This window comes from Oreochromis niloticus, linkage group LG18 (genome assembly GCF_001858045.2).
Source record: "Oreochromis niloticus isolate F11D_XX linkage group LG18, O_niloticus_UMD_NMBU, whole genome shotgun sequence".
NCBI lineage: Eukaryota > Metazoa > Chordata > Actinopteri > Cichliformes > Cichlidae > Oreochromis > Oreochromis niloticus.
The window spans coordinates 14284493-14312412 of NC_031982.2; the positions used below are offsets into that span (position 1 = coordinate 14284493).

Below are 27920 nucleotides of genomic sequence, written 5' to 3' on the forward strand. Positions count from 1 at the left end.
TTTCCCACACAACCATCTCTGGGGTTTATAGAGACTGGACCAAAAAAGAGAAAACATGCAGTGAGCTGTAGTTCTCTGGATGAGAATACCTTCTTGATGTCAAAGGTCAGAAGAAAACTAAGGTATGCAGAAGAGCATCTCCTAATGTACAACTCATGCAACTCTGGAGCAGATGGGCGACAGCAGCAGAAGACCACACCGAGTGTCACTTGTGTCAGCTAAGAATGGAAAACTGAAGCTACAGGTCACATGGGCTCAACAAAGTTTGACATTCGACGAGGAAGTTCACTGTACTCAGTGACCTCCACAGTCACCACATCTCAATAATAGAGCACCTCTGACATGTGGTGGAACAGGAGATTCACATCATGGATGTACAGCTGACAAACCTGCAGTAACTACGTGATGCCGTGTCATGTCGTGTCAATATGGCCCAAAATCTCAGAGGAATGTTTCCAGCACCTTGTTGAAAAAGTTGGTAAAACCCAGAATTAACCTAATAAAGTGGCTGTTAAGAGTGTATATAAAAAATAACAGGATCGGTGCACTTTTAAATCCAGCATCTGTACAACGTGCCAATGAGTCAAATCAGTCCTTTAAAATAATATTATGGTGGATAGTCCAGACAAACACTGAGCATATTTGCAGAAGTCTCACTAATAACCATTTAAAAACTTGCACAGCATTATAACCGTGTAATTTGAGTAACTGGCTGTTTACTTGTTAAGCAGCCGGTAACAGGCACCTGTATCAGTAACCTGGGTTCAGCACAGTGTTCATGTATGATTGTATTTATCAAAAACATAAAAAAGACGAGAAAAAAAAACCATCAAGACAAGCCAGGTTTGCAAGAATGGTTTTTAAAATTCATTACAAGAATATTGATTATATTTTTGGTTTGCACTGAAATTGAAAATACAATGTTTAGGTGTCTTCTACACTAATACGATTTGGTTTAACAGGCATCAGAGTCACTCAGCCCGACACACATCCACATTCTCACACATGAACGTAATACAAAGCAGCACATTAAACAGAAACAACAGCACAACACGCACACAGACACACACACATCAACTTCACTGACCTCTGTGTGGACTACAGCAAACACATCCAAACACACTCACTACTGTCAGGGTGTAATTGATCGCAGGTGCTGAGATTCGATAGAAAAATAAACAGTGTCTGAAAACACCATACTTCATATACTGGTCATATACACTATACATTACATGATAAGATACAATACAGCTGTTACACAGAATGCTTAAAAGCACTTCAGCGCACTGCCAGGGCTGGTTCATGAACCGAAGATAAATACTAACAGCGAGTTTCTCTAAATCACATTGATTCTCACACTACATCGTCTCCTGCATCATATTAGTTCATCAGGGTCTCTGTGGCATAACCCACCTTTAATTTCAGACTATAAAAGATGAATCTATTACCCCATCTGAAGGGCCTTAGAAAACACTTCCTGCGTGCTTGTTTGTCTTGCAAGGCTCGACGTTACCTCTGTCAGGTAACCGTGAAACACATCAAAAGCTGAATGCTGGTTGCCATGCCACTTTCAGCAGAACTGCTGTGTATGCTCTTCCCAAATGATAAAAAAATACTCAGTGTTTCTGAACAGCTAAATGTGTGGTTCACCTGAGCTAAAAGACTCAGCCAGTTCCAAAAATTCAGTGATTGTGACGGCGAGATGCAGTACACTGGAGATGGGACAGCTGTCTGATGTTATTATTTAACCCTGCAAGTCACTCAGGCTTCATTTCCCCAGTGACTAGCTAGCTGTCTGGCAGAAAACACTTCATCATTAAAATAATCTTTTCTTGAGGTAAGCAAGAGCACAATCGCTTCTCTAAATCCAATAACACGAGCCCCACGAAGCTTCAATGCACCAGCACTAAGATGTTACAGAGTATTAGAAACATTTGTTACTTTGCTGCTATGCAGCTGCTCGAGCAGCAAACTGAGCCCTTCTATGGTCAACTTAATGAATACAGTACATTATTACTGCTGCGCAACCTGAGCCAACGGGACCGAGTGTGATCACGAACACGGTCGATTTGTCTCATTGTCAGTAACCAGTCGATGTCAAATAGAGGAGGCCTCAGTTGTCCTTAGCGAGGTAACCCATGTGTGCATTAGTAAGGAAGTCGCAGGTGGGGATGCTGTTGACAGCCTGGTGGATGTTCATGGCTGTGATCTCTCTCGGTACCCTGCAAACACAAACGCAACCAAGAAATGACTTCAAGAGGAACAAAAACACCACCCTGGAAGTATCTTTCAGTTTGGGACAGCCCTCGGTTTATGGCGTTTAGTGAGCATGCAGACATGTTTTCATTTTAAAATGTGTCACCCTCTGGTAAAAGGTGACTCACAGTTTTGGTTTTTAATAAAAGAAACAGAGCATCCATCCACTCTAGCACCATCTAACACACAGATTTAGTCATTTTTGTGATATAGGGTGAAAAAAAACGATACAAGCTACCACCAGGCCTTTATATTAACATCTGTTTATAAAACATGAAAGAAAAAAAAAAGTTTTTTTACTTCACTCTTTGTTTTTTATTTTAACTCAATAGGCTGCAAAAGGCCCAAATATAAAAAATAAAGTGAAAACTGAAGCTTTAAGGGAGGTTGTATGCTAGAGAGGAAAGAGGAAAAAAAGGCTGACCTGTTTGGAGGGGATTTGGTGTAGGCCCCAGCCAGCGCTTCTCTCAGGATGTCACTTGCAAACTGTTCTGTAGCCTACAGTGTACAGGCACAAACACACACACACACACAGTGATTAAGTGAAACAAGCACTCAGGATTCAGATTCAGACTATTTTTCAAGTGTTTCTCGACATTTTTCATGAGCTACTGGTTTGTGTACAGTGACCAACCTTTAGAATCATGGCTTCGATTACTGGAGCGAACACATTCTTCTCCACCTCCACCGGCTGGAAGGTTACCCCGATCTGAAAGAGATAGTGTCCATCTTATAAAAAAGGGGGAAAGTGATGTGCCCTCCTGTTAGCTGCTAAAAGCTGTAAAGGAATCAGAAATCACTGGTTGAATTTTTTCACTTTTTCCACATTTCTTAGGAAAAAAACGAAACAAAAAAACCCCCAGAGAGGGTCCCGACCTGCTGAGCTGCTTCACTGACAAACTGATCGGACAGGCTGGCACCCAGGAAGAATTTGGGCTCCGGGTCAGCCTCCTGCTCCTCCTCTTTGACCTTTAGCTTGTGGCAGGGAGGAGTCACCGTGATGATGTCGACTATTTCGTCATCCGCCTCCTCTGGTTCAGTCTTGAGCAGAGCTTGCATCTGCTCGAGACGCAGCACCAGCTCCTCGCTGCTACTCAGGGTCGACGGGCACTCTGTGGGAACATTCACACGTACCCTTCATTTAACACATCATTTCACAAGCCGCAGCATCAGCAGAAATGCCGACTGCTTTGGTGTATCTCTCAGGCTACAGATTCTTGAAGTGTGGCTGTGTGGTTTAAAGCAAAACTGAGACATGCGAAGGAGGGTTTTTGTGAGCTCTTTGATCATTTTCGCAGTTCAACAATGCGACAATTACAAATGAAGACATTTGCACAGACAGAGATGAGTAGAGCACAAACACCGATTATCATGTTGTTTGGCTCAGTGAGCTAAACGGCCTCACTACCCATCCTTTAGAGACAAAAAGATGGAATTAATGAGAGCTTTAAACAATGCGACTGAACAAAAGCACTGAGGCTGCACACTGGCCGCCCTCGCACACAACTGGTCTGCAGACGCATTACTGGATCCACTGGTAGCTGCAGAAACAGTACACCCACACATGCAACACTGAGGCGAAAATATTGATCCGCTTGGAGCTTTAACAAGACCGAGTGAAACGATCTTCCTGTAGAAGATGTACACACAGGCACAAACTCACCAGGCTCATTATCGATTTGAGTGAGAATGTCCTCGATGGACTCGTCATCGTTCTTGGGTTGTGGGGGTTCGGGGTCAGGCGGCGTGTAACCCCTCTGTCGACACCACTGCACCACCTCTCTGGTCTTTGGCGGGGTGAGGGCCTGGAGACGGGGCGAGTGATCCAACACGTCCTGGACGACCCGCTTCACCGCTACGGCTCGCTGAAGCTGCACAGAGGCCAAAACCAGAGATATGATGAGAGAGAGAATAGAAATCAATCAATCAATCAATCAATCAATCAATCACACGCTATACTGGGAAACATCAGCCACAAACAGGTCATGTTGCTGCACACACACACAGCTGGGGTTAATAAGAGTTTTGACTGTGTGATGGCACAAATATACTTTATATTCCTTATCCTAATAAACATACAGGCAAGTGCCCTTTTGGTTCCTTTCAGCCTACTGTATCCAAAAAACGCTTATAAAGCAGTGTGAACAAATGCAATTAGCATGCTTTTTGCTCAATGCTCCGGTGGGATGAGTAATAGACATTGATCGTGTCAGCTCACTGTACTGACGCCTTAATGAAGCAGTAGGCTAGCGGGAAGTCTAACACGGGGAAGCTTCTTAATCCTTAAACTGGGGAAAGAAATGACTTTCTGAGCGTCTTTTGAAATTTGATATTATTTCATTCTATTGAGGTCTTTCCCACATGTGAACACAAGTGGCATTAACTTGGCTGCCATTCTGGGCATGTGACACTGTAGGATCAAGTGAATAAGGCATGAGTCAACGCTCCATGAACCATCTGGCAACTACCGGGAGGTGAAGGAAACAATGAGTATTCCCAGCTGGTTCAAGTGATGGTTGATGGCAGTTGCAGGGAAAGTGACTGCTAAAACCCCGATCATGCAGGTCTACAGACCCCTGGCAACCACCTGTTGCTAGGATGAAAAGGTGTATTCCCAACCAGCTGGCAAAAACCTCCTTGTGATTGCTTTGGTTGCCAACATATTGTTGAATGGAGCATCTACCTTGACGTAGATGTTACTGAGATTCAAACTCGCCAGGGATTTTTAGTAGAGACATCTATGGTATCAATTTGAAACTTCAACAGCGCTCTGTTCTCGAGTTATTGCATTCACAAATGTAAGCGTCCATGTTGCCTGCCTGTCTGGCAGGGTGAGGCCCATCACCCGAACTACAGGCAACTGTGGCAATCTGCTACCTATGAATAGGTGTGATTATATCACAACCAATATGGTGGACGAATCTTGAGCAATGTGTGCAGATGCAGTTCGTCTTTCCCCGTCCTGATGAACACTGAAATTAAATTTATGGCTCTCGTTCCTTTCATTTTGCCAGATGGTTTGTCATGCTGGGCCTGGAAGTCCCTTGAAGTGTTGCGAGATTGTTGCTGAGATGGGATGATGTGCATATAGAAGGATGTTCACTTCATTAGCAAACACACAGACTTGCTGTGCAGAAACACAGTTTTTCTCCAGCCTATAGACACCACTTAATCCTTTCCTGTCCTCATACTGTGTAATGATGTGTGATGAGTCCCCTGTCCTCTGTGTAAATTAGTGACCTGTAGATATAAATAACTATGCCTTGGCTTGTCTGGGATCCTTTTTATAGCCATAGAAAAAGAGAACAGACTGCTAGGATATGGGTTGGCCTGTATGAGCTACTGATGAAGATATGACAGGAGACGAGAGGCAGCAATATATATGTGACCTAACAGAAAGACATGAGGCAAGCAGAAAGCTCTCTGAGTCGGGATGCTGCATGAAGGGAGATTACACAGGCAACAAAACTGCAGACACTGCAAATTATCACTCACAGACGCCCTCAAGCTGGAACCTGGTGAGCAAATGCTAGTAAGTGGGTGCTGTCACCCTCAGATGGGATTAAATGAAACTTTCATGTGAGGAAATGCATACAGAGAAAAGAAAAAAAAGCCTGCTTTCTCTATTTGAAAGACAGCTTGAAAGCTTTTAAAAACCACAAAAAAACAGAGAAAAACCTTAATACATTTGCATACTTTCAGGAAAAAAAAATGACTATACTCCAAGCCTGCACAGCTCCAAAAATCAAAAACATGTAGATCTCTGCTGGTTCATCAGTACTTTGACTCTAATGAGGCTCTCTGATTGAAAGCCCAGCTACCGCACTTCTGTGAATTTTAATTTTTATCATCAAAAGCAAACACAAAACAAAAGGTCACCTCTGATGCTCTGCGCTTGCCAATATTCCAGGAATAATACTGTTCTGATGACGAGGCACAAAATGGATGCGAGTCTTCGGCTAAAGAAAGAAACAGAAATAAACCAGTGTGTCAAATTTTTAGACAGCTTTTCCTTTTTTGATGTAAACTTTTCCTTTACGTACATCAAATGAAAGACGAGCTGACTTACTCTTATCTGGCACAATTAGAGGGAATTTCTTCACCACAGCTGTCAGCAGCTGCATCATGGTTTCTATATGCTCAGTGCTGAGGAGAAGACAATCACAGCTGTCAGGTGCCAAGAAGCTTTCATGTATACACACTGTATGTGATTGTAACAGGTCCCTGCCCTTACTTGATGAGGTCGTGCGATGAGTTTTCTGCCCCTTGCTCCTGTTTGACGGTGGTAGCTGCAGAGGCAACGTGGACAGAGGAAGCGGGGGCAGTAGTCACCGGGGGTGATGGACCAGCTGTGACAGCTGTGCCAGCACCTGGCTCCGTCTTCACTGTGGAAGAAAACAAGTGTTAGAGAAGGCTGCTTTATTATTATGCATACTATATATTTTAAATTGGGAGATAAAAGAGAATGATGAGATGAGACTACAGGGATGTAACATGACTTGGGATGGGATCCGAGTTTACCAGTTACAGCCTAATGTGCTTCTAAGCAAAATAAATAATTTTATACGCAAAGAAAGAGGAGAAAAGAAGAGGAGAGCAGGTGCAGTGAGGATGGACCCCTCTCACCTTGTACCAGAGGCAGGGCAAGGGAGGGGGAGGCCTGGCTGGCAGGACTTGGGGAGGCTCCAGCTCCAGGTGCTCCAGGGGTGGTGGAAGAGGAGGAGGAGGAAGGAGTACTGGAGACTGGGCCCTTTGACACGACTACAAACAGAGTAAAACACACAGGAATGGATTGTGGGCAATTAGGTACACGGGCTTAACAAGTGGATGAAAAATGAGAGGGTAGGATGACAGGTATTTCAGAAGCTGCACTTAGAAAAACTGAAATAATGAAAATCTGATTTTCTGCGTGTTGTAAATAAATCATTCTGCCATCTTTAAACGAAAGAAGATAAACTCAGTTTAGAGCGTAAACTAACTGTTCGAAGTCTCACACTGTAAATCACACGAGGAAAAACATATTTAGCATAATTTTTGTATATTTTAAGATTTACCCTCAGAAACTTATTAAAAATAAGTGAGACTCCAACAAAGCAACCTTTGTTTGTGCAGCATCTTGTGTTATCATGGAGGACCCAATTTATTAATCTAGAATTCACTGTTTTGTTGTGGGTTTATTTCACCTTTCCCCACAGGCATGAAGATGGTCTGCAGTCCACCGGACCCACTTCCAACGCCCAGCTGCTTGAGCTGGTTGGCAGGAATGGTTAAGACAGTCTGCTGGGAGCTGGAACCTCCAGAATGGATCTTCAGCATACCTGTACAAAACAAAAACACAGGTGCTCTGTTTGTTCAAGTAATGCGTTAACATTTAACCTGACAGTTAACGCAGAATCAGGCTTGTTTCTTCCTACCCGAGAGAGCAGCACCCGTTTTTCCTCCGGCGGCTGCCACTCCGCTGACTAACGAAGTTGCAGAAACCAGGGACGCGCCGCTGCTGCTTTTGGGCACACCCACCACAGTACCCACACCTTTGGACATGCTGATGACAGGCATGTTGGTGATCCCCTTTGCACCTGTTACTACAGCACCAGCTGAACCTTCAGGAGTCTTTGCGATCGCAGCAGGGTTTCCAGCACCCTTCACCAAGGAGGCCACTGCTGCCTTCGACAGGCTGCTGCCGCCTCCAGCGGCGCTGGTGTTCTTTGCTGCGCTGATTACTGCTGCTTGGTTGGCTGCCATCAGGAGTGAGTGATGCTGAGAAGCAGACTTCCCACCATCGAGGGCCTGCACGGACACACGGAAACACATGTGTCAAGCAGCTAAACACAGACTCTTTTATGTCCTTTAACATTTCTGATAATGAGCTAACCAAAGTAGAGCACAAGCTCAAGTGTCCAACCTGTTCTCACACTGGATGGCAGACCATGGTTTCATTAAACAACACACTTTTAATAACAAATCCCTTCTGTCAAAATAGTTAATAAAGTGAGGTAAAAAAAAAAACATATACAGCAGCATTTCACCTTATTTAGAGCTGCACGACAGCGAACGTGTTCATAAATATGAAAAATATCACCGTCCAAGTCCATTTGCAAAAACACTGTAGTGTATATGTGAGAGAAGATTGCTGTGGCTGTGCCTGGAGGAGAGTTGGTGCATTCTTTATTCTGCTGATGTTTGTTTTCTAGTGCCACGCAGCTCTCAGAATGAGCTGTGCTGATCAGGTCAATGGTTTTATGGAATCTCAGAAACAAAAGAGTCCATTTTTCCTCACAGAGAGTCCTCAGAAAGAGCAGTTCCCCCTCTTTGGCTTGTTTGTTGGAGCGCCGAGTAAATCTTTTTGTGTGTTGCAATTTCTCTGGTTTATGATGCCTAGCTACTGACTCTAAAGATGTAATCATCCAAACTCAGACCGATGCTTATGAATATACACAGCAGTGTGCCTACACATGCGAGCCACTGCACTCAGGCTGGATCATTTGTTTTCCGTGTATCTCTACTGCCTTTTTTTTGTCCCCCATTTCCACTTATACAAAAATGTGTTATTTCTTACAAAATCAGGGTGCTTCGATTTTATCTATCATACCAGATTTATAGATGAGGATAAAATCTTTAGCTCCCCTATGGAATTGAAAGATTCCATAGGGGAATAAAATTTTTCCAAATGCTTTTTGAACAGAGCAAGGTTTCCTTTAGAAAGCATCAATTATTTCTATTTTTGCAGAATAGCAGAAATACCAGGATCAATATTAACACCCCCCAAAAACTGATCTTTTAATTGAGCCAAAGCACAAACCACAAATGTGCAATGATGTGCTTTAATGCTCAAAGCTTGTAAAAGAAAGTTAAAAATGAGGGCTTTCTTTCAGTTTACACACAATATAAAAACTTAAGCAAGAATTTGAGCTTCCCTTGAGAAAGCATCATGCCAAAAAACAACAAAAAAACCAAAAGAAATCAGTTTAGACTAGCAAAAAAGAATTACTGGTGCTCACAAGGCAAGAGATGGAGAAGTAACCTCAATAAATTCAGAGAGCCTCACAGTACAGAACAAGCCTGGCAGAGGTAGGAAACAAAAGATCTCAAAGACTCTGGAAACTAGTGAGAGCTGCCAGGACACTAGTGAATGACTTAGCCAAGTCGTGAATTGTGGGACAATCACACTGCATGAAAATCCTATGTTCCCTCGTTCTCGAGTTCACAAAGATGGTTTTTCATGCTACCCGCTCGCCTGCCCACTCTGATGCGGGGTTAACTGGAGATCGAGCAGACCACCAAATCTGGAGGATCTTGAGAGATTCACCAAAAAGGAATGGCCTGGGATTGCTCAGGAGGACGTGAGTGAGACTTGTTGAAAGCTAAAACAAGTGACTGCAGGCTGTTATCCAGACACAACTGACCATTAGCATCAGTGGAGCTGAGAATTTTAACCCTGGTAATTTTTATTTTTGGGGAAATAATTTTCTTTCTGTACACAAAGTAAAATAATGTAAGCATCCAAAAAATAAAACTAGGATGTTAAAAATTCCTTCCAGCTGTGTTAAAAAAAATAAATACATTTTCAAAGGGAGGCTAATAATTGCGTCCTCATCTGTAGGTGGGTATGAAATCCAGCGTAATTAAAAACAGTATAACTAGCTTGCAACCATAAAAGAAATGCTAACAGCTCTTTGGTTTAACGTGACTCTTAGAAAGGAACATCTGCCATGCAGAATAAAAGGGATGTAAATAAAAACTGTGAAACTCGCCTGTTGTTGGCTCGCACTGCTGACAGAGCCAGGCGTGGAGCTAGCAGCGGTGATGACTCCACCTGTCATCCTTAACGTGGTGGTGCCCGGCTTGGACAAGTGGCCTGCTCCTGCTGCCGTTACAGTTTTAACGGAGCCGTCAGGCAACTTCACCTGCGCACCCTGGGAGCTGCCCACCACCTGTCAATCAGAGGAAGAGCAATTACCTACTTATAACATCAGCAGCAGCAGTGGCCCACATGCAGCACGCTGAAGTTGTCAAGGAGGCAAGTGAGGTGAAAACTCACAATCAATCAATCAAAAAAGAAAAAAAAAGAAGTTTTTTTTTAAAAACTGTGACAAACATACACAGACTTTGTTCTTTGCATTTCCACAGTAGCCATGTTGACAGTAAATAGTAAGGAATCACTTTCACATTTGTTACCAATGATATTATTGAGTTTTGCACCCTTCAGGAACAGCGCAATAATGTAATATAATAATGTACTTATTGTATTTGTATATTATTTCATATGAAAATGATACTGGAAGCCATTTTTTTCATCAGTAAAAACCCCTGCAAAAAAACTAACGCTATACCAGTCTGACTCAAACTCTGGAGTCAGTTTCACTTGGGTAAACACCAATAAATGAAAACTGCTATGATAGTGTTATATAAAGTGAGACTGATTAAAATGCATGAGGGGACTTGTCCACCTCCAGCTCAGCAGCACATGGGAGAATCGGGTGCTTGCACCAGCAGCACCCTGGACAGGTCCTTCACTGTTATAGCTCATTTAAATTGTGGGTGGAACCAATGGAAAACTAACTACACTCATATGTACTGTTTGAGTGCCATCTTTGAATAATATGTTTTTGTTTTTCAATCTATGTTTCAGAGTCAAGATGTAATACCAGATTTAATTAATAACCATGGACAGCATAAAACATGGACATAGCTTCCCAGTTGGAAAAATTAAGCCAGTGAGGAAGTATCTTCAACCTGCACTGTATCCGAAAGCCACCAGATGGCGATAGCTGTGGTTGCAGAAACACCTCTGGAGCTATAGAAGTCTATGGGAAAGCCTTGTGTCTTGACCTCTAACCACTTTCTTGATGAGTTTATGGACTCAGTTACTCAGTTTTGTTTATAATGAATAAAAAAAAGTCTTGGTCATACTATGTTTTGAAAAAGAGCATTTTTTTTTTAGGTATGTTCATTGGCTTATGACTTCAAGTAGACCTGCCCGTCCTCATCATTATTTTTTTTTCTTTAAACCAAGATGAAACCAAGTGAAAATGCTAATCTTGTTTCTTCCAAACAAAACTTCAAAAACCAGAGGATGACCACTTGGTAGCTACATCCACCGTTTATTCTGTTTCTTCCTGAATCTGTGTTGGATCTATGTCTGGAGATATTATATAAACTTTAACTTTGGAAAAATTAAGATGTTGCAAAACCTTAAACAGAAAAAAAAGCTGTGTCAAGCACAAATTATGTTTTCTCTTAAGCACCTTAAAAGCAGACTAATTTTACACTAGGATAATAACCACAGAGGTCACTGGTGATTAATTTACATTGATTAAAGGGGGAGACACGATCTGTACAGATGGTCCTTGTTGGTATTTAAGAAAATTGTAAAAAGCTTGATTGCATTTTCATTTAATTAATTTTCTTATAAATTTTCAAAACACAGCCAACACAGACACAGATTTAAAAAGAAAAAGACATCACATTAAAAAAAACTGGCACGTTGGTTTTACATCTTTAGACATTTTAGAAAGTTTTACTTTGGAGAATTAAGGCAATGCAACAACTTAAACTGAATAAGGCTGAGTCTAGCACAAATCAGACTAATGTAATGCTAAAACATTAAGTGGAGAGACATGATCCGCACAAATAATCCATGTTGGTACTTAAGAGCATTTAGAAACTGTTGACAAACTTCTATAATAACTAAAATGTATCTTAAATGCTGTTGAAAACATTTGCAGCTTCAGCCTGTATAACATTACTTAGGTGGCCAAATTTGTTTGTGGAGTGTGGCTAATGTTAGCAGAGCTAGCAACAACAGTCTTCCTATCCTGTACAAAGATGTGGTTATACTCTGGCCGAGTCCTTTTATGCCAGTTTATTCTGACAGCCTTCATATAACCGTCTATTTTATAGAACTGCTGCAGTCCTGCTGGATAACACCTTGCTTGATAACTACAATTACATGGTGTTGTACCTTTATAAAACAGAAGAAGAATTTAGCTGACTAGGCCATATTTCTGTTGCAAGGGCAGCATTGTTTAAACGCTGAGTATGCAGTGACATTTCTAGTAATAATTATACTTTTATACTACACTAGCCCACACTACCACGAGATACAATGAACCAAATGAAATGAGAATGTCCCTCTAACAATGTGCAAAATACAACTTTCAGCATGTGGATGACAGACTGAACTGTGTTATGAAATGATATTCCCAACACAACACTAATCCATATACTTTCAAATGAAAAAAGAAAAGACTTCTGAAGATATTTCATTGTCAAAGAAAATACAAAAGCATTTCCACCACTTCTAAAATCTGAGATTTGGCAGGATGGTCATAATTTAGTAATCAAACGAGGGAGGCAAAAAAAGAGAAGAAGAATGAATATTTCATTAAGAATAGTAAAGAGGAAAATGACTGCAGAGCAGGAACAAAAGAGCTGGCAAACACCACACGAGTCCTACTATCACAGAACTGGAAGACCTTTGCTGATAATTACCCCAAAGACAAGCCCGTGTCGAAATCAGACTGTTGAAGAAACAACTAAGGAACACAAAAACAGTAGTAACTACAGCAGCCTTTGTGTTACACACTGAAAAGCTTACAGTAAACTCTCCACACTGACCTGAGCCAAGATGGCTGCCTTCTGTCCGGCTGTCACCCTAATAGCCTGCTGGGTAGCAGTTGCAGGAGATGATGCGGCATGACCTGCCGAACTGGAACTCCCCTGCTTCCCCGAACCTTGTGCAGGCTGACCAACCAGAAACGTACCCTGAGAAAAATAGAAGAAAAATGACTAAAGTGCAGCTCTAATAACACACAGTTAGGTTCAAGAGTTTTTGGACAATGATTTGTGTAATTTTGCCTCTGTACACCAGCACTGTGGATTTTAAATCAGTGTGTTACTGTACAGATTTTCAGCTGTAATTCAAGGAGCTTAAACGTCCTGCATCAACTGTTCAGGATTTACAGGCATTTTTATACAAGTAACCCATGGACAGTAAATGTCCATGTTTGTGTTTGTGTACAAACTTTGGAGTAAACGTGATGCTGATTCTTTCAGTCCAATTACTTTTGAGCACCTTATTAGTGGGCCACTGACATATAGAACAGCTGTAATTCTTCGACAGTTCGTGCATTTACGGCAAAACATAATGCAAAAGCAACTCAAGACTTTCTCGAGGCAAAGACATGGGATATTCTTCAGTGACCAAGCCAGTCACCTATCTCAACCCAACAGAGCAACAAAACAAAATTTGTTTTTATCTAAAATCTTACAGACTTATTATATTCAAAGGCCATAAAAATTGCTTTCAGGTCAGCCTAGTAAACCCACACAGGATCAGCCAGGCTGAACTTAATATATCACCAATATTAGACTTTAAATTACATAGAGTACAAGGTTACATGATGTGCACAGTATGACTATTTTAAGCAGTACAATGCTTCCATTACATTTTAATTTTTTATAACATAATAGCTACGGAAAATTCAATTAGCCCTCCAGGTCAATTGATCCTCTAGGTCCTAATTAGAATGTGGGAGTGCGCTGGCTCTTTGGCTCATAAGAGAGACTGACATGAAATTTTATCCAAAAAAAAAAAAAATGCCCCTTGAAGAATGATCATTATTAGGAAAGCAGGACCCAGAGTCTATGTGGAAACCTGAAACCTCTGTGCACATGCGTGCACACACACACACACACACACACACACACACACACACACACACACACACACAGTAATTAAGAACAGGTCAGGTTCAGCCATGAAAATGAAAGAAATCTGACTCATTTTTTTTGTAACGGTAAACAAATAAGAGCATCCATCCTCAGTTTCTCGTAAATAAATATGAACACTCTAATAAGCAAAGATGAGATACATACAGAGCTACAAATGATGTTGTGCCAGTGTGTGACTGCATTTGTCGTTAGTAAAGAAAAAGTGGGTCTACCCACCTGCGGGGTCTGTTTAAGGATATAAGATGTGTAGGAGAGGTTGGAAGGTAGATTGCTTGACGAGGAAGAGGAGGAGGAGTTGTGAGAGCCCCCAGAGCCCGCTGATGAGCTGTTCTGGGACTGCTGACCTAAATTACAGAAATCCACATACAAATCAGTCTCATTTCACAAGAAAAATCCAGAGTATCAGCGCTGCCGTTTCAAAGAAGGGCAAAGGCACGATTGTGAAGCATAGCAGGGCAGTGAAAAGTTGGCTTACTGCTGTGAAAAAAATGTCTTTAAGCAGAAAAGCAGATGAATGTAACTGACTCACTGTCCAGCAGCAGTCAATATCTGCAACTGGCACTAGCATGCCTCAAGTTGTAGAGTCACTTCAGAAGTGGATTTCTTTTTCCAAACTTTATGATGAGCTGGGAGCCAAAATATTTTTTTAATATAGATGTCTACAACTTGGAGGCATGGATGAAAATGTTGCAGTGAAAGGCTTTTGCCTGGGATCCTGACCCCAAATACTGAGCTGCCAACAAAATCAAGCGTTGCTTTCAGTTTCTATCAAAACTGTTGAGTAAGCTACCCATTCCAGACAAATGCATATTTCTAACACCTAGTAATTTATGACATTATACACCTGCTAGAAAATGATGTGCAGCTTCACATGTTCCAGGTTTTCTTGGATATTAAATACCCACATACTGTAGTCCACAGAGACTGTCCTGGAAACCATATTTAAGTGGTAAAGCTATACTTTGGGATAATACACTTAGATAAATGTTCTACCTTAATTCATGAATTAAACTATAATCTTGCAGGTCCTTAAAATATAAAACATAACAACGCTAACCTGCATTTTCCATTTTGCTTCTACAAAAATACACTGTCACAGAGTTCTATTAAAACATGGTGACACATCCAACAAACATTATTTAAACTGCTCACAGTCAAACTCTTTGCTTGGCCTTAATAAACATGAATAAGACTGAGAAAAGCATGTGACTGAAACACTGACACAAAAGGAGCAATGCCATATCACTGGAAACTGATATGGGGGTTTTTAAACAGTGGCTGTATAAAAATATCATTTAATATTATTATTATATATTTAATAATATAGGATGCAACGTGTCTCACTTCCACTGGAGGCCCGGAGGATTGCTCCCTGTGGGATGAGGAGCAGCTTTCCTTTCCCCGAGGGGTTCTTGCTGTTGGTGGTCAGGTAGAGTTTGGTACCTGGTGGCAAATTGGCCAGATTGGCTAAGTTGTTGGCCGGCAGCTGAAGTGTAGCCATCACTAAGAACAAACATAGAATTAAAAAATAATAATAATGATTACTCACTCAGGTCTAAAATAGCAAACATTTTAAATATAGAAAATGATATTAATATAGGGTAGAGATACATTGTTTCTAAATGTAATTCAAGTAAATTAAAAAAAAAAAAAACAACAACAACAACAACCAAAAAAACAAAAAAAACAAAAAAAACATTGATGACCCCATTGAAGTGTCACCCCACCTCAGAGTCAAAGTTAAACCCAGAGCAGAACAGAGTGTGAATGCTTGTCTGTGTCTCTGTGTTAGCCCTGTGACAGACTGTCGACCTGTCCAAGTTGTATAACTCCCTTTCTCCCTATGACAGCTGGGAAAGGCTCCAGCACCCCAGTGACCCTGAACTGAATAAGCAGTTAAGAAAATGGATGAACGGATCGAGTTGGCATGTCACCAGAACCCTTTAATATCAAACTTGTCACAGTGATTTGAAATTGTAACAACAACTTGGGCTGCTATAAAATGAAACTGTGTTTTTATGTGTGTGTGCGTGTGTATTTGACCTCTGACCTCCACTCTTGCCACCTGTACCACCAGCCGCCTTGGTACCCTGGTGTCCAGAAATGCCACTGGCCCCACTGACGATGGCTTTAGCAACTCCCTGAGCCAAAACCTGCTTTCCGCTCATCACCTTGGAGACAGAAGGGTTGCCCTTGGCAACCAGAATCTGTCCACTGCTGATAGCAACCTGTTTGACTGAAGACTGGAGCCCTGAGCTGACAGGAATACCCAACATCTAGAAGAAAGAGAAGAAACTGTTTTTTTTAAATGACTGTGGCCACACACACACTAACACACACACACACACACACACACACACACACACACATTTATCATTGGAAGTTTGCTTCTTTGCAGATGTGTCTGGGTGACAACTGACCTTGCTACTAGTGGCCCCTGTCCCTCCACCAGCCTGTTTCTGGGCCGACATGGAGATCATGTGACCCCCCTTCACTGCGACAAACTGGTGTCCTGCTGTAGCACTAGCTTGCTGTTGCTGGCTGGTTACTGTGGAAACCATCTGCTGTTGCTGTGTTGAAACTTCCCCTGGCTCTTGCTTGATAATAACCTGCAAGGGAAACATGGAGAGAGGGACTCGAAAACAAAAGGCCACACTGCTTTGAAATCACAGCGGGTTCATAATGCATCTGCTATATATCAGTTACCAATTACATTGTCTGGTTAAAAGAAAACATCACGTAAATGATTAATACGATGCACTCTAACTGTAAAGAAAGATCTGATTATTCTTTTTTTCAGCAGGCTGCAGTGCTGCAAGAAAAGATGTTACTTAAAACAGATTTCTTAAAATCAGCATCATCATTTATTCATCGGGTCCATGTTTTGATATTCCCCATATGTCCTCATCTGGGGTGCCTTTCAGTGTGAGAGCAGATGTCTGTAGTTTACAACAGAGAAAACTAAAGAATCTGAACCAATCAGAGCTCCACTGTGATAAAACAGGAATTGTAGGCCAGATCATATTTCGCTCATTGTGGACAATGAAGGGATCATTAGCATGTGCAAGTAGGATGACATTAAAGCAAGCTAATGACACATTTTGCGTGAAAAAGAACTGTGCAATTCTCTCTGCAAAGCTCCCCCTCCTCCATCCTCAGAACGATGTCCTATTTAAATAGCTGCCAAGGCACTCACAGCTGCTGAAGATAGCACCCTGGCTTACTATTAATATCACACTGCTTTGTTAATGTTGCTTTAAACACAGATACTACGAGGACTATCATCACAGTTAGAGGACAGGGCAGTAAAAATGAATGTTGTTTGTCACGTTTAAGGTTGTAACCCAGTAAGGCTCTACCAACTCACCTTCATCCCTGAGGACAGGAAGGTGCCAGTGTGAACTTTAGGTGCTGGGGAGCGAGTGCCCTGAGTGGCAGACTGTTTAGTGGATGGGCTTCCTGTGAAATAATTAACAAACATACAAACACAATAAGTCAGAGAACAGATGGGGGTAATGATTCACCACCCTTCCCCTCAGCTTTTCGAGAGATATCAAGGCCACTGTGGTGCCAGGTGACTGTTTCCTCTCAGGGTTGACTGACTCGCAGAGCTGAGCACCACTAAAGTTTTGTTCCTTACTCACTGCATTAAAATCTGTTTTACTGCAGGACTGGTGAATCAGCCAAAACACCCACATCTACCTCATCCACTTTGATAAAACATCATTTAAGAACACTCTAACCTTATTGCCAAATCTGGGTGAGCAGTGCATTTGTGAAGGAAGTGTAGGAGTGGCTGAGTGGGTGTGAGACAACAATCTACAGGAAAGAGCTTCTAAGTGGAATATGACCTGATGCTGGTGCTGAGAGGAAGTAAACACAATGACTATCATCATGCAAGATGACTGCTTGATGATGCGGAAATGCTCAGATGGCAATAAAACTCATATTTTTATGGGGACTTAAACACACATCACATAGAGAGGGAAAAAAAACTGTTTTAAGTGCAGGGTCTCCTCGAATAGCCCCCTAATCTGGCCATGAAACACATTGGCTCAGTTACCATGGTAACCTCTCCTCTAGCAACTATCCTGCTGGCTCACCACACGTCATAATTTAGGAGTGCAGGTAGGGAGAAAAAAAACAGCAAAGAGGGAATACATAATGTTAGAAAGTAGAGTTTAAGGGGATTAAAGAGGAAAAAAAGTGCAAAGAAAGAAACAAAGAGAACAGAGAAGTCTGAAGGGCACTGTTCATCGTCTGTCCTGCTATAAAGTGGATTTTTCACAGCCATTTTTATATCCCGTGTGGGCGGCTCAGACACCGCTTCTCAATTTTGCTCCAGGTCCACTTCCGATTTCAAGCAGCACTTTAACACCGAGTAGGAGAAGTGTACCTGTGGAGGCAGCGGATGAGGAAGCCATGCCGATAACCTGGCCCGGTTTGTCAACAATGATATAAGGATTGTTGAGCACAGAGGATGAGCTCTGCTTGCAATGGACAGGGGTGGAGGTCGTGGGTGTGCGGGGCAGCGGGGAGTGGCTGGGTGTGGAGATGGGTGACCCTGTGGGGGAGGAAGTAGGCCAGTTATTGTATAATTCTCTTAGACTTAATTTTTTATGAAACTTATTTTTTCTCATTTTTAAAAAGGGCTCTGAAATATGTTATCGAAAGATAAAATTTATGACCTTTTTGCCACTGTTTCCAATCTCTGTGTTTTGTTAACAGTTGCGTTTACAGATATTTGAAAATATAATCAGCAGTTTTCCAAATCTGAAGTAAAACATAATGATGTTTTTCTATTTTTATGTACTTTGTTTGGCTAATGCAACAAATATGCGCCTGTGGGAAAACAAAAGAAGCTTTTGTCAACCCCTACTGAGCAGTACTGCATCTTCCTAACAATGACTGTATTCATACCAACTTCACTAAGCTGAGAATCAGTGTCAGTGCCAGGAAACAATATGTTGCAATTACAAGCAAATGGAAAAATAATGTCATCAAACTTCAATGTCAGTGAGGCGTTTGCTGTCAACACTTCTTAGTGATTTACAGATTTCACCTCAACAAAACCTGAAATAAAGAAGTTATAATCATAGGGCATCTTTACTGAGTAAACTTAGACCATCTTATTTATGATGAATTGGATTCTTTAGAAACAAAATGACAATTTTACAAGGACAGTGGGTGGAGACACGTACCTGAAACTATTTTACAGCTCATTGTGATTGGTTGGAATGATTTCCCAGGAGACTCAGCAGGACTGGGTGGTTGTCCTTGGGGAACAATCTTACAGCTTGCTGTGATAGGCTGGAAGGCAGAGTTGCCATGGGAACCCAGGGTGACTCTGTCACCGGCTTTGGGCCGTGTTGGAGTGCGTTCACCGGCAGCAAGGCCTGCGCTATGAACACCTGCAGGCCTCCCCGTCTCTGTCTTTATGAAAACTGCAGGTGGAACAACATGTTTTATTGAACGTCATCTGGTTTTGATAATAAGCTGACATAAAATGATTTTAAGGCCAAGAAACCACTGAAAACTGGTTGGTTCTGGTTTAAGGAGAGAAAATAAACAATCCTACTTTTCTGTTAAGCAGTCCAGTATATAAACACCCTCAGGTACTTGATCCCTATTATTTTAAATGTGCAAAAATAATCTGCTGTTGTACCTTTGTCTACACTGGAGTCATGTGAGACAGGCGAACTAGAGCGTCCATAAGTCTGGGCCAGAGAGGTAGTCAAAGTGGGGCTGGCTGCTCTGTGAGTCACCTTGGAGGAAGAAGGCTGAGGGATGTAGTCTTCCCCAAGAGAATCCCTGTGGAGCTCCACATCAACCACCTGGAACAAATATAAAGCAACGTCAGAGTGAAGCTCTGAAGGGAAAAAAGTCATTGCAGGAAACAAAGTGAACATTTCTAACTCACTGTTTCTGCCCCGAGCGTCTGTAGTCCAGTGTATGTTCGGTCGAGCTGAAGGAAAACAGAAGAAAGGGTAAAGACAGCAAACTTATGCAGCAAAGTTACTGAACTGTATAAACACATTTTAGTGCAATATATTATGATTACTTTTTTTTTTTTTTAAATGTCAACATCCAATTACTCTGAAATCAAACTGGACTATATCACTATACATTTCTAAAAGCAATTAAAGTTCTTTAGTTTAAAAAGGTCCGCACAGTTAGGTCCATGATTTTTTGAACAAAGACTATTTTTTTCAAACAAAATATATATGATTGTAATGCAGACTGAAAAAAAGATACTAGACAGGTGCTTTTCAGTGGGGCAAAAAAAGCAAGCCATAAAAGGAGAAAGCTTGCTGAAGCACTCGGTTAGTAAGATGAAAAAATATTTAATAAAATTGGTAGTTGCTCAGCAAATAAAATCCGTTGACCCCCAGCAAATTCATTTTAACGTTTTAATTCATGTATTCAAGGGGTTTATCAAAAGACTTGCATGAACTGTTTAGGAAGTACAAGGCCTTTACTGCAGACACCTTCAGCTGCTGCTTGTTTGTGGGTCTCTCTGCCTTCAGTTTTGCATTTAATAACTGTAAATTATGCTCTGTTGGGTTGAGATCAAGTGACCAACTTGGCCATTAAAAGTAAAAAATTTTCTTTGCCTTGAGAAACTTGTGCTGCTTGCTCTTTTGGGTCTCATCAGACAGCATTTTGTCAAAATGCTGTCTGATGAGTTCTGCAGTATTTGTCTGAATGTGAGCAGAGAGCATAGCCCTGTACACAGAATTCAACCTGTTACTTCTATCAGCAGGTAATTTGGTATGCTTCAGATCATGAGTTGTTGCTCTCCTTCTCCATATTTTTCATTTCATCCACAGAATTGTTTACAGAACAGTGCAGGCTCTTTGAATTTTTTTCTAGCGGAGTCTAGTCTGGACTTCTTGTCCCTGAGTATAACCAGTGGTTTACAGCTTGTTGTAAACCCTACATGCATGTCTTGATTTTAGATGTTGAAAATGATACATCTACCTCTTCAAGAGTTTTATTTACTTTCTTATGTGATATTGTTATCATGTAATAATGATGTATCATGCAAATCAGTTCACCACCTTTAAATGATAGATTTTGGGATTTTTGCCATCTTTCTAATCGGTTTGTTTTATTGTTGTTTTCTTTTGTTTTTCCAGCCTGATGATAGGCTCCCTCACTGAAAAGCTATAAAATACAATTTCAACACTTTAAATCAACTTCAGATATTATATCTGCTCCCTTTTTCATTAACAAAATAAGGGGACAGGTCATAAAACTGCTTGTCAGTCAGTTGTGCAGTTCTTTCAGAGTCTTCCTCTTTCTGAGGGACTGTGGATAAAAATGACTGTAATTCTTAAACTGCTAATGCAATATCTTTGGAAATCCCCTTGAGTTAAAGCTGACAGTCTGCACTTCAATCACACACTGACTGTTTGAATTTAAATCCACTGTGGTGGTGTCCAGAAGCAAAATCTGCAAATATTGTGTATTTGTCAAAAAATAAAATACTGATGTGAACATATGTAATCCTTTTAAGTTTCCTGCCTAAATCCTGTACACTTTACACATATGTGAAATTTACCAGCAGTAGAAGTCAGAAAAGTCTCAGAGTATATCACAGACCCACTGGCTTGTCTACAATAGGCTCTGATAACTGGCATATGGGAAAACAAAGAGGCCTCATCTAACGAGAAAAGCAAAGTGAATGATGATGTGCTCTATAAAGTATTCTGACCTTTAGCTGGTGGATGATGTCAATACGTTTGTTGCGAGGGTCTTTAAAGTGAATCTGGATCCTCACAGGAAACTCACCCCAACCGCGACGCGTTAAATGAAAGGGAGGCTCACTGAGAACAGACACATTTGAACTGCCTTATGCAACACTGTTAAAATTCAAATATAAGTCAGGATGAAAAAAATATATGTATTAAAGATGCATCACTATGCCTTTGTTTAAAAAAAATCTGTTTTCTAGCCTGTACTGAGTTAAGAATCTCCTAAAAATCAATGACTTGAAAAACTCACATGTTCTCCGCCTTTGAAGCTTGACATTCTCATCCCAACATAACAGACATTGATCTGACTGCAAGGCTATGTGTATGTGCCTGCGTATCATGTGTATATTGAAGCGCAACCTATAAGTGAAGCAAGTGTTTTTTTTCCACTTCACTTCATCCCTTCATCTACAGTCAGGCTGTGCTGGGAGTCAGCAGAGAGCATCAGCGTAGGGCTCACTGGGAGTGAAGGTTTGGGTTACGTGGGGGGAGCTTGTGAGCTGCTGCAACAGCAACGTGAGCACTTTGTCAGCTCAAACAGCTGGGAGGCTACAGCTCAGGATAAGGACTGCTGACTGATGAGAGAGATCATTTATTCAGAAGCTGCAGGCAACCTTAAATCCTGAGCCATTTTTAGAGGGTAATGCCAACAATTAGACATTTTAAGTACATATTTCAAGGTTACCTAACCTCTGTTGCTTGTGAATGATTTCTAAATTAAGTGTGTGACGCTCATCTATACACCTATCTGCTTCAGGCTAGGGCAAGTCTGTACCACTTAGGTGTGCCTGCTATTAGTCCTGTTGACGTTGAGTTCTAGGCTGACTCGCTGTGCAGCAAATGACGTTGCCTAATGATGTGTGTACAATCTGAATAACAAATTTGTCATCTTTTAATTTTCCTAAAAACTAACAAGCTGTAAGATTTTGCTGAAGTGATTACTGCTTGGTAAGACAAATATTGATTTTCTACAAAGCGATGAGACTGATAGGGGATGAATGCGCTGCATCACCAAACCTGCACAAGGGGGCAGTGTTTGGTAAAAGTTGATCTAAAGGATTTTCACCGAGCTGACAGTGAAAAGTGAATTATTATGTAATATTGTTTGTATAATTCTTGCAGTTTTGGCAAGTGTTGCTTGGAAAAAGGTGGATTAAAGGACTTACTTATCACGACAATACAAAGTTAGAAGTAAATATTCTATCTAAGAGCTACGAAACACTGCAAGAACAAATCTTTTATTATCTTTTAAGTTTCTTTTTGTCTTCCTTCTTCTTCTCTTTAATTAAATTCTTTCTAACTTATTTTATTCTGCAACATCACTACATGAAACTGCATGACTGCTTAAAAACACTTCAATACACATTTCACTAAAACTGGCCCAAACCTGACTTCCACGAGGTCGTTGGGTTTGTAGCTGGGATGCAGAAAAAACCAAACTTTCTTGACAAAGTGGTTGATGCTAGGTTCTCTCCTTGAGCCTCTGACATACACCATCCACTTATGAGTAGACTGGTCATTCTCTTCCCGCTTATCAGGTGGAATGTACCTGAGAATAATAAACAAAGAAGAAAAACCTCAGAGGTAGTGAAAACATTGGATTGAGGTAATGCATAGATGGTTTACAGAAGAGTTAAACACCACCCAAGATGAAGAGTAGGGAGGTAAAGTGAGACTGAAAATGAAGAGGTGTTTTTTTTTTTCTTTAAATTTTTACAAAATATTTGGAAAGGGGAGACAGACAAGGAGGTGCTACATGACTAATTTCAACACCGCTTTAATAATTTTCTGTCATAAAAAAGTTTCTGTCTTAAATCATACACCGGTTGGAAGCCTGGAGGAACTTAAAATCTCATCTGATCAAATGCTTTCTGATTAATAAACATGTACTACAATATTAAGTGTGCTGAATAAGTATCTCAATAAAGTTTTCTCTACTTAATATTTGCTTCATTAATGATGAGTATCGCTGGCACCCTTTTCAGCTTGAGTCCGTGTGTGCCATACTGGAACAAAAAAAACCCACCTTTGACGAATGGTAGGCGCCCAGTTGTCAAAACAAAAGCCTCATTACTTTACAAAATGCAGTCACGAAACTCTACAGGCGTGTGGCTAACACAAAAATGAAGGCCAGGTTACACAACAGGTGTGGTCTGACCCATAAGCGCTAAAACGTTACGTAATAAAGTACAATTAAAAAGTGAGTATCCTATTTATATGGGGTCTGGGGTCAACGTGCTCATGAGTATCATGGCAGGTGGGATCCCAACGCATTATTAACTGAGTGTAGTTTTACCTGTACGGTCTTGAGGAACAGAAAACTGTGCGCCCAGGGGGAAAATAAATTAGGTAAAATTTATTCTCAATCTTCTTCAAGACCACACTTGTAGGAAAACTGATTTGTGGCTCATCTCTTCAGCGCACAATCATGCATGAGACAAATTCAGCTGACTGAATAAAATAAGAAAAACCAACCCCGACTGCTGCAGTTCTTCTAATGTTGAGCCGATAATGAATAAAATCAGCTCTCTTTCTACTTAGTTTCTGATCCTGCACATGAACCCTAAACCAGCTGCGGTTCAAGATGGTCGATTTGTATTATATCTGAGTGATATATGAATGACAACTGAACTTTCAAAATAAGAGACATGCAGTAGGCTAAATGCAAGTCCATCGCATTTAGTGTTTTCCTCCAAGACTGATTAAAAATGAAAAAAAATAGTGAATGCAGGCGGGCAGCCTTTTCTATAATACCTGCCCAAAGCTTAAGTGACTTTCTTATTAAAAATTTTTACATGTAATTTATTCTCAAAATTTCAGTGTCTTTCTGAAATACTAAGACAAAACACCAGGCTACTCCGTACCTACGTAAAGAGTATCTATTTCAAACAACACTTTCTTTTCACTTGTTCTCTACTTCTAAAAAGTTAAATTCTAAATTTTGAGCTTGATGAAAAGATTAACTTTAATGCTGTGAGATTCAAACTTTTTGTCTTGTAGTTGTTAATTTAAACCTTTTACAGTTACTAAGAAGATTCTGACCTCTAATCTGAAAAGTCTGTTACAATGTAATTAGTCACCAAAGAAATAACATAAAAGAGAAATAACAATTTAACATAAGCCAGGGCCTGATCAACCCTGGCAGGGCCTCCTTGGATGAGGGTGTCTAGTGATAATGGCCGAAACACCCGATGAATCCAAGGTCCACTACTGACGATGTGTCCCAAATTTTTAATATGATAATCTAGATCAGATCTCTAATCCCTAAACCTAACCAAGGAAGGAAAAATGGCAGATTAGCCTGGGTAAAAGACCGAAACACCCTGTAAAGTTGAGGCACACAACAATGTGTCTAGCTGGTAAAATTTCTGGGCTGCCTTTCCTCGTAACAGCCATCCCTCAAGACTTTCTCCATTTGAACCAATGCATTATCAGGGATTGTAAGATCTAGTTCTTTTACTGAATCAGTCACAAAGAAATGACAGACATTTTTTAATTTGGTTACGTACTTGGATACATTTCCCACTACGATTGTCTTCTTCGCATAAAGTCTAGATGCATCGTCTCCAGTAGTGTGGTAGGTCACTCTCTGCTCTGCAGACGACGGCACACCGAATGTGTCCTACAGCAACAAAGGCAACGCTTTTAGTCACCGATCATCAAAAGGTCAAAAAACCCACAATTTCTGCCAGCTGAACTTACTTTGCCTGTGTTGCGTCCGGGTCTGCGCTCCTGCCTGCTGCTCTCCTCTCTCCAGGCTCCTTCTCCATTCCTCTCAGCACCGTCTCCTTGCTGTGAGAGAGACTCAGACTCTGATTGGACCAACGATGGAGTCTCGGAGCCCTGGTTGAGAGGGGAAGAAGAACGGGAAGGAGACTCCAGGAAGCGTCGGATGGCCGGATGGTTCAGCACAGCAGGGTCGCTCTTGGAGGTATGCTATGGAACATAGAAGAAATTTAGGTCAGTGTTTCTATACTGTACTACCACATAGAGCAGCAGACAGCTGGCTATTACTGTCTGCAATAACACCACTATAAAGTTTTATGCCATTTGTTTATGATCCATAGTGCATGGCACAATGAGACCAGTCGGGATATGTTCCTGTTAAGGAGCCAATTTAGTACCTAAAAAGGGATCTATTTCAACAACCTTGAACAAAAGGACAATATTTTTCAAAACATGCAAGGAAACTGTTCCAGCTGAAGGTGGAAGCTACAAATGTGTTTCACCACTTGAAGCAAATAAACACCATAAAGTACAACCAGGCTACACAGGAGGAGATACTAAGAGCTGCTGATGTGCAACCTAAATGTCAACAAAAGACTCCACCAAGCATCACTGATTCACACGCTAGATGCACTCCAGATGACAGGAAAAGCAAACAGGGGGGGATTAGATAAAAATGTGGATGCATCAGTACAAACACAGTGATTTAAGCAACTGGTGAAAAAGCTCTACATAAGAAACAACATCCCAGGTGGAAAAGAATATTAAGATTTACATAGTTAAGTTAGTTTAACAACTGTTCAGTTAAAGTGTTATTTTATATTTTTTACTTCCCAGGGGAAACAATAGCTAGGGCTACTGTTGTGTGTACATTTGACTTGCTGTGTACCGCTACTATTGCACTACAATGCTGATGCCGGCAACCTGTTTCACAAGATAAATACTTTAAATTACTAAGATTGCCAACAATGACTGCAGCTCATTAGAATAGCATAATACAAAATACCTTTAACTCACTACACCTATAAATGCTGCAACCTGCAAACATCAATAAAATGTTGTTTGGTATATTTTTTCCTGCGCTGTCAGAAATATTTTTCTTGCAAATTTTCTTCAAATATCATCATATAATTTTGAGGCTGTATCATCAAACTCTGTGTCCAAATGAATGGGAATTTACCTCTGAGAGCTTTGTCAGTCCAGCACTGGCATAGTAATTAGCTACTATGCATGCCCTGAGCTTGTCCATCATCCTCCTGGCTTCATTAAGACGCTGCAAAGCAAAGAAAAACAGTGAGCCGGCATGCTGAATATTACACTTAACTCCAAGTTATTGTCCATGTTAAGTTTTTATGCAGTAACAAGTAAAATACAGATTTAAAAGAAAGTATCATCTGAATACCTGACTTATCACATCTATCTCATGCTCTTTGTTCTTCATCTCCAAAGAAAATTGCTCCTTGATGATGGTTTCAATCTTCTGAACTGTTGCTTCTCGAGCTGGATAAAATAGGGAAGAGGGAATGAACATATCTACAAGACCAGGGCACAACTGATAGCTAATTTTGACCACAACAAGCAAAGCAAGTGTACTGGCTCAGGGTTCAGAGCATGAACTTACCACTATGTTCAGCCGCCTTGTTTCTCTTACTGTTTTGGACCAGAGAAACGTCCTCATAGTCGGGATCATTGCCCTCTATCTTCCTTTTAATTCCCGACATGGCTTCCTGTAAAGAAGGCTATAATTAGAAAACGTGTAGCTAATCACTTATATGCTGTGATGTACATGATTTGCTATGCACTTAGCACAGAATTAGCTGCATAGCAGGGAAGCTATAGATAATTGACAGCAATGCCCACAGCTAACCTCAGTACTGATTAGCCAAACAGGTATGCCAACATGAGTTAGCAGGCTGTCCACTACCTACCAAGCTATTTCAAACTGTCGACCAATTGTCTAAGATTCATTTAACAAGAATGCACATCGCATTTTAGTGTGTCTCACCACCGATATGATAAATAAATATACACATACCGTCCATACAGCCAACAGTTCTCTGACGTTAGCAACCGCTAACCTTGCTAATTTAGCTAACGTTAGCACACAGTTGTACATACATACCGGTTCAGGCTGTACAAAATGCAAATTTTCAGGAGTACTCTGTGATGTGGAGCAACGTTTCTTTGAAAGGCGTGTGTTTTTTTAATTCAACGTGAGCATATCCGTTGCGTTTTTAGTATACTCAGACCACACTCGTGTTTAGGGAATTGCTAAATCTCGAGCTCTACAAGTAAGCTAACTAAATAGTGGATAGTTAGCCTTGCAGTTTAGCCAAACAGCCACAAGGGACCGCTGTTCTACCAAGTTGATTGAAAACGAGGCGTGGAATGATAGGTATTGTCACCTTTCAGAAGATTGCTTCCCTGGAAAGGATGTTTTATTGTCGT

General features: G+C 41.0%; 1 protein-coding gene across 3 annotated transcripts; it reads right to left on the reverse strand.

Annotated features, from left to right (window-relative positions):
- Window positions 1–840: 840 nt before the first annotated feature.
- Window positions 841–27812, reverse strand: yeats2 (YEATS domain containing 2). Of its 3 annotated transcripts, none has more exons than XM_005476224.4 (30): window positions 27595–27812; window positions 27094–27199; window positions 26875–26972; window positions 26653–26745; window positions 25449–25682; window positions 25256–25368; window positions 23134–23295; window positions 21707–21818; window positions 19910–19954; window positions 19655–19823; window positions 19191–19433; window positions 18386–18553; window positions 17357–17448; window positions 16410–16598; window positions 16040–16265; window positions 15334–15492; window positions 14206–14333; window positions 12874–13020; window positions 10008–10187; window positions 7671–8043; window positions 7440–7574; window positions 6883–7017; window positions 6491–6641; window positions 6326–6402; window positions 6136–6215; window positions 3920–4127; window positions 3133–3368; window positions 2891–2965; window positions 2681–2754; window positions 841–2222 (listed from the first exon to the last, which is right to left on the reverse strand). In XM_005476224.4, the coding sequence occupies exons 2-30, from the start codon at window positions 27191–27193 to the stop codon at window positions 2114–2116; spliced, it is 4311 nt and encodes a 1436-aa protein (XP_005476281.1). In that variant the 5' UTR covers window positions 27194–27199; window positions 27595–27812; the 3' UTR covers window positions 841–2113. The 3 variants fall into 3 exon arrangements, with proteins under 3 accessions (XP_005476281.1, XP_019203798.1, XP_019203797.1); XM_019348253.2 differs by lacking the exon at window positions 27595–27812 and adding an exon at window positions 27508–27527 and having other exon boundaries at window positions 7686–8043; XM_019348252.2 differs by lacking the exon at window positions 27595–27812 and adding an exon at window positions 27508–27526.
- Window positions 27813–27920: the final 108 nt, after the last annotated feature.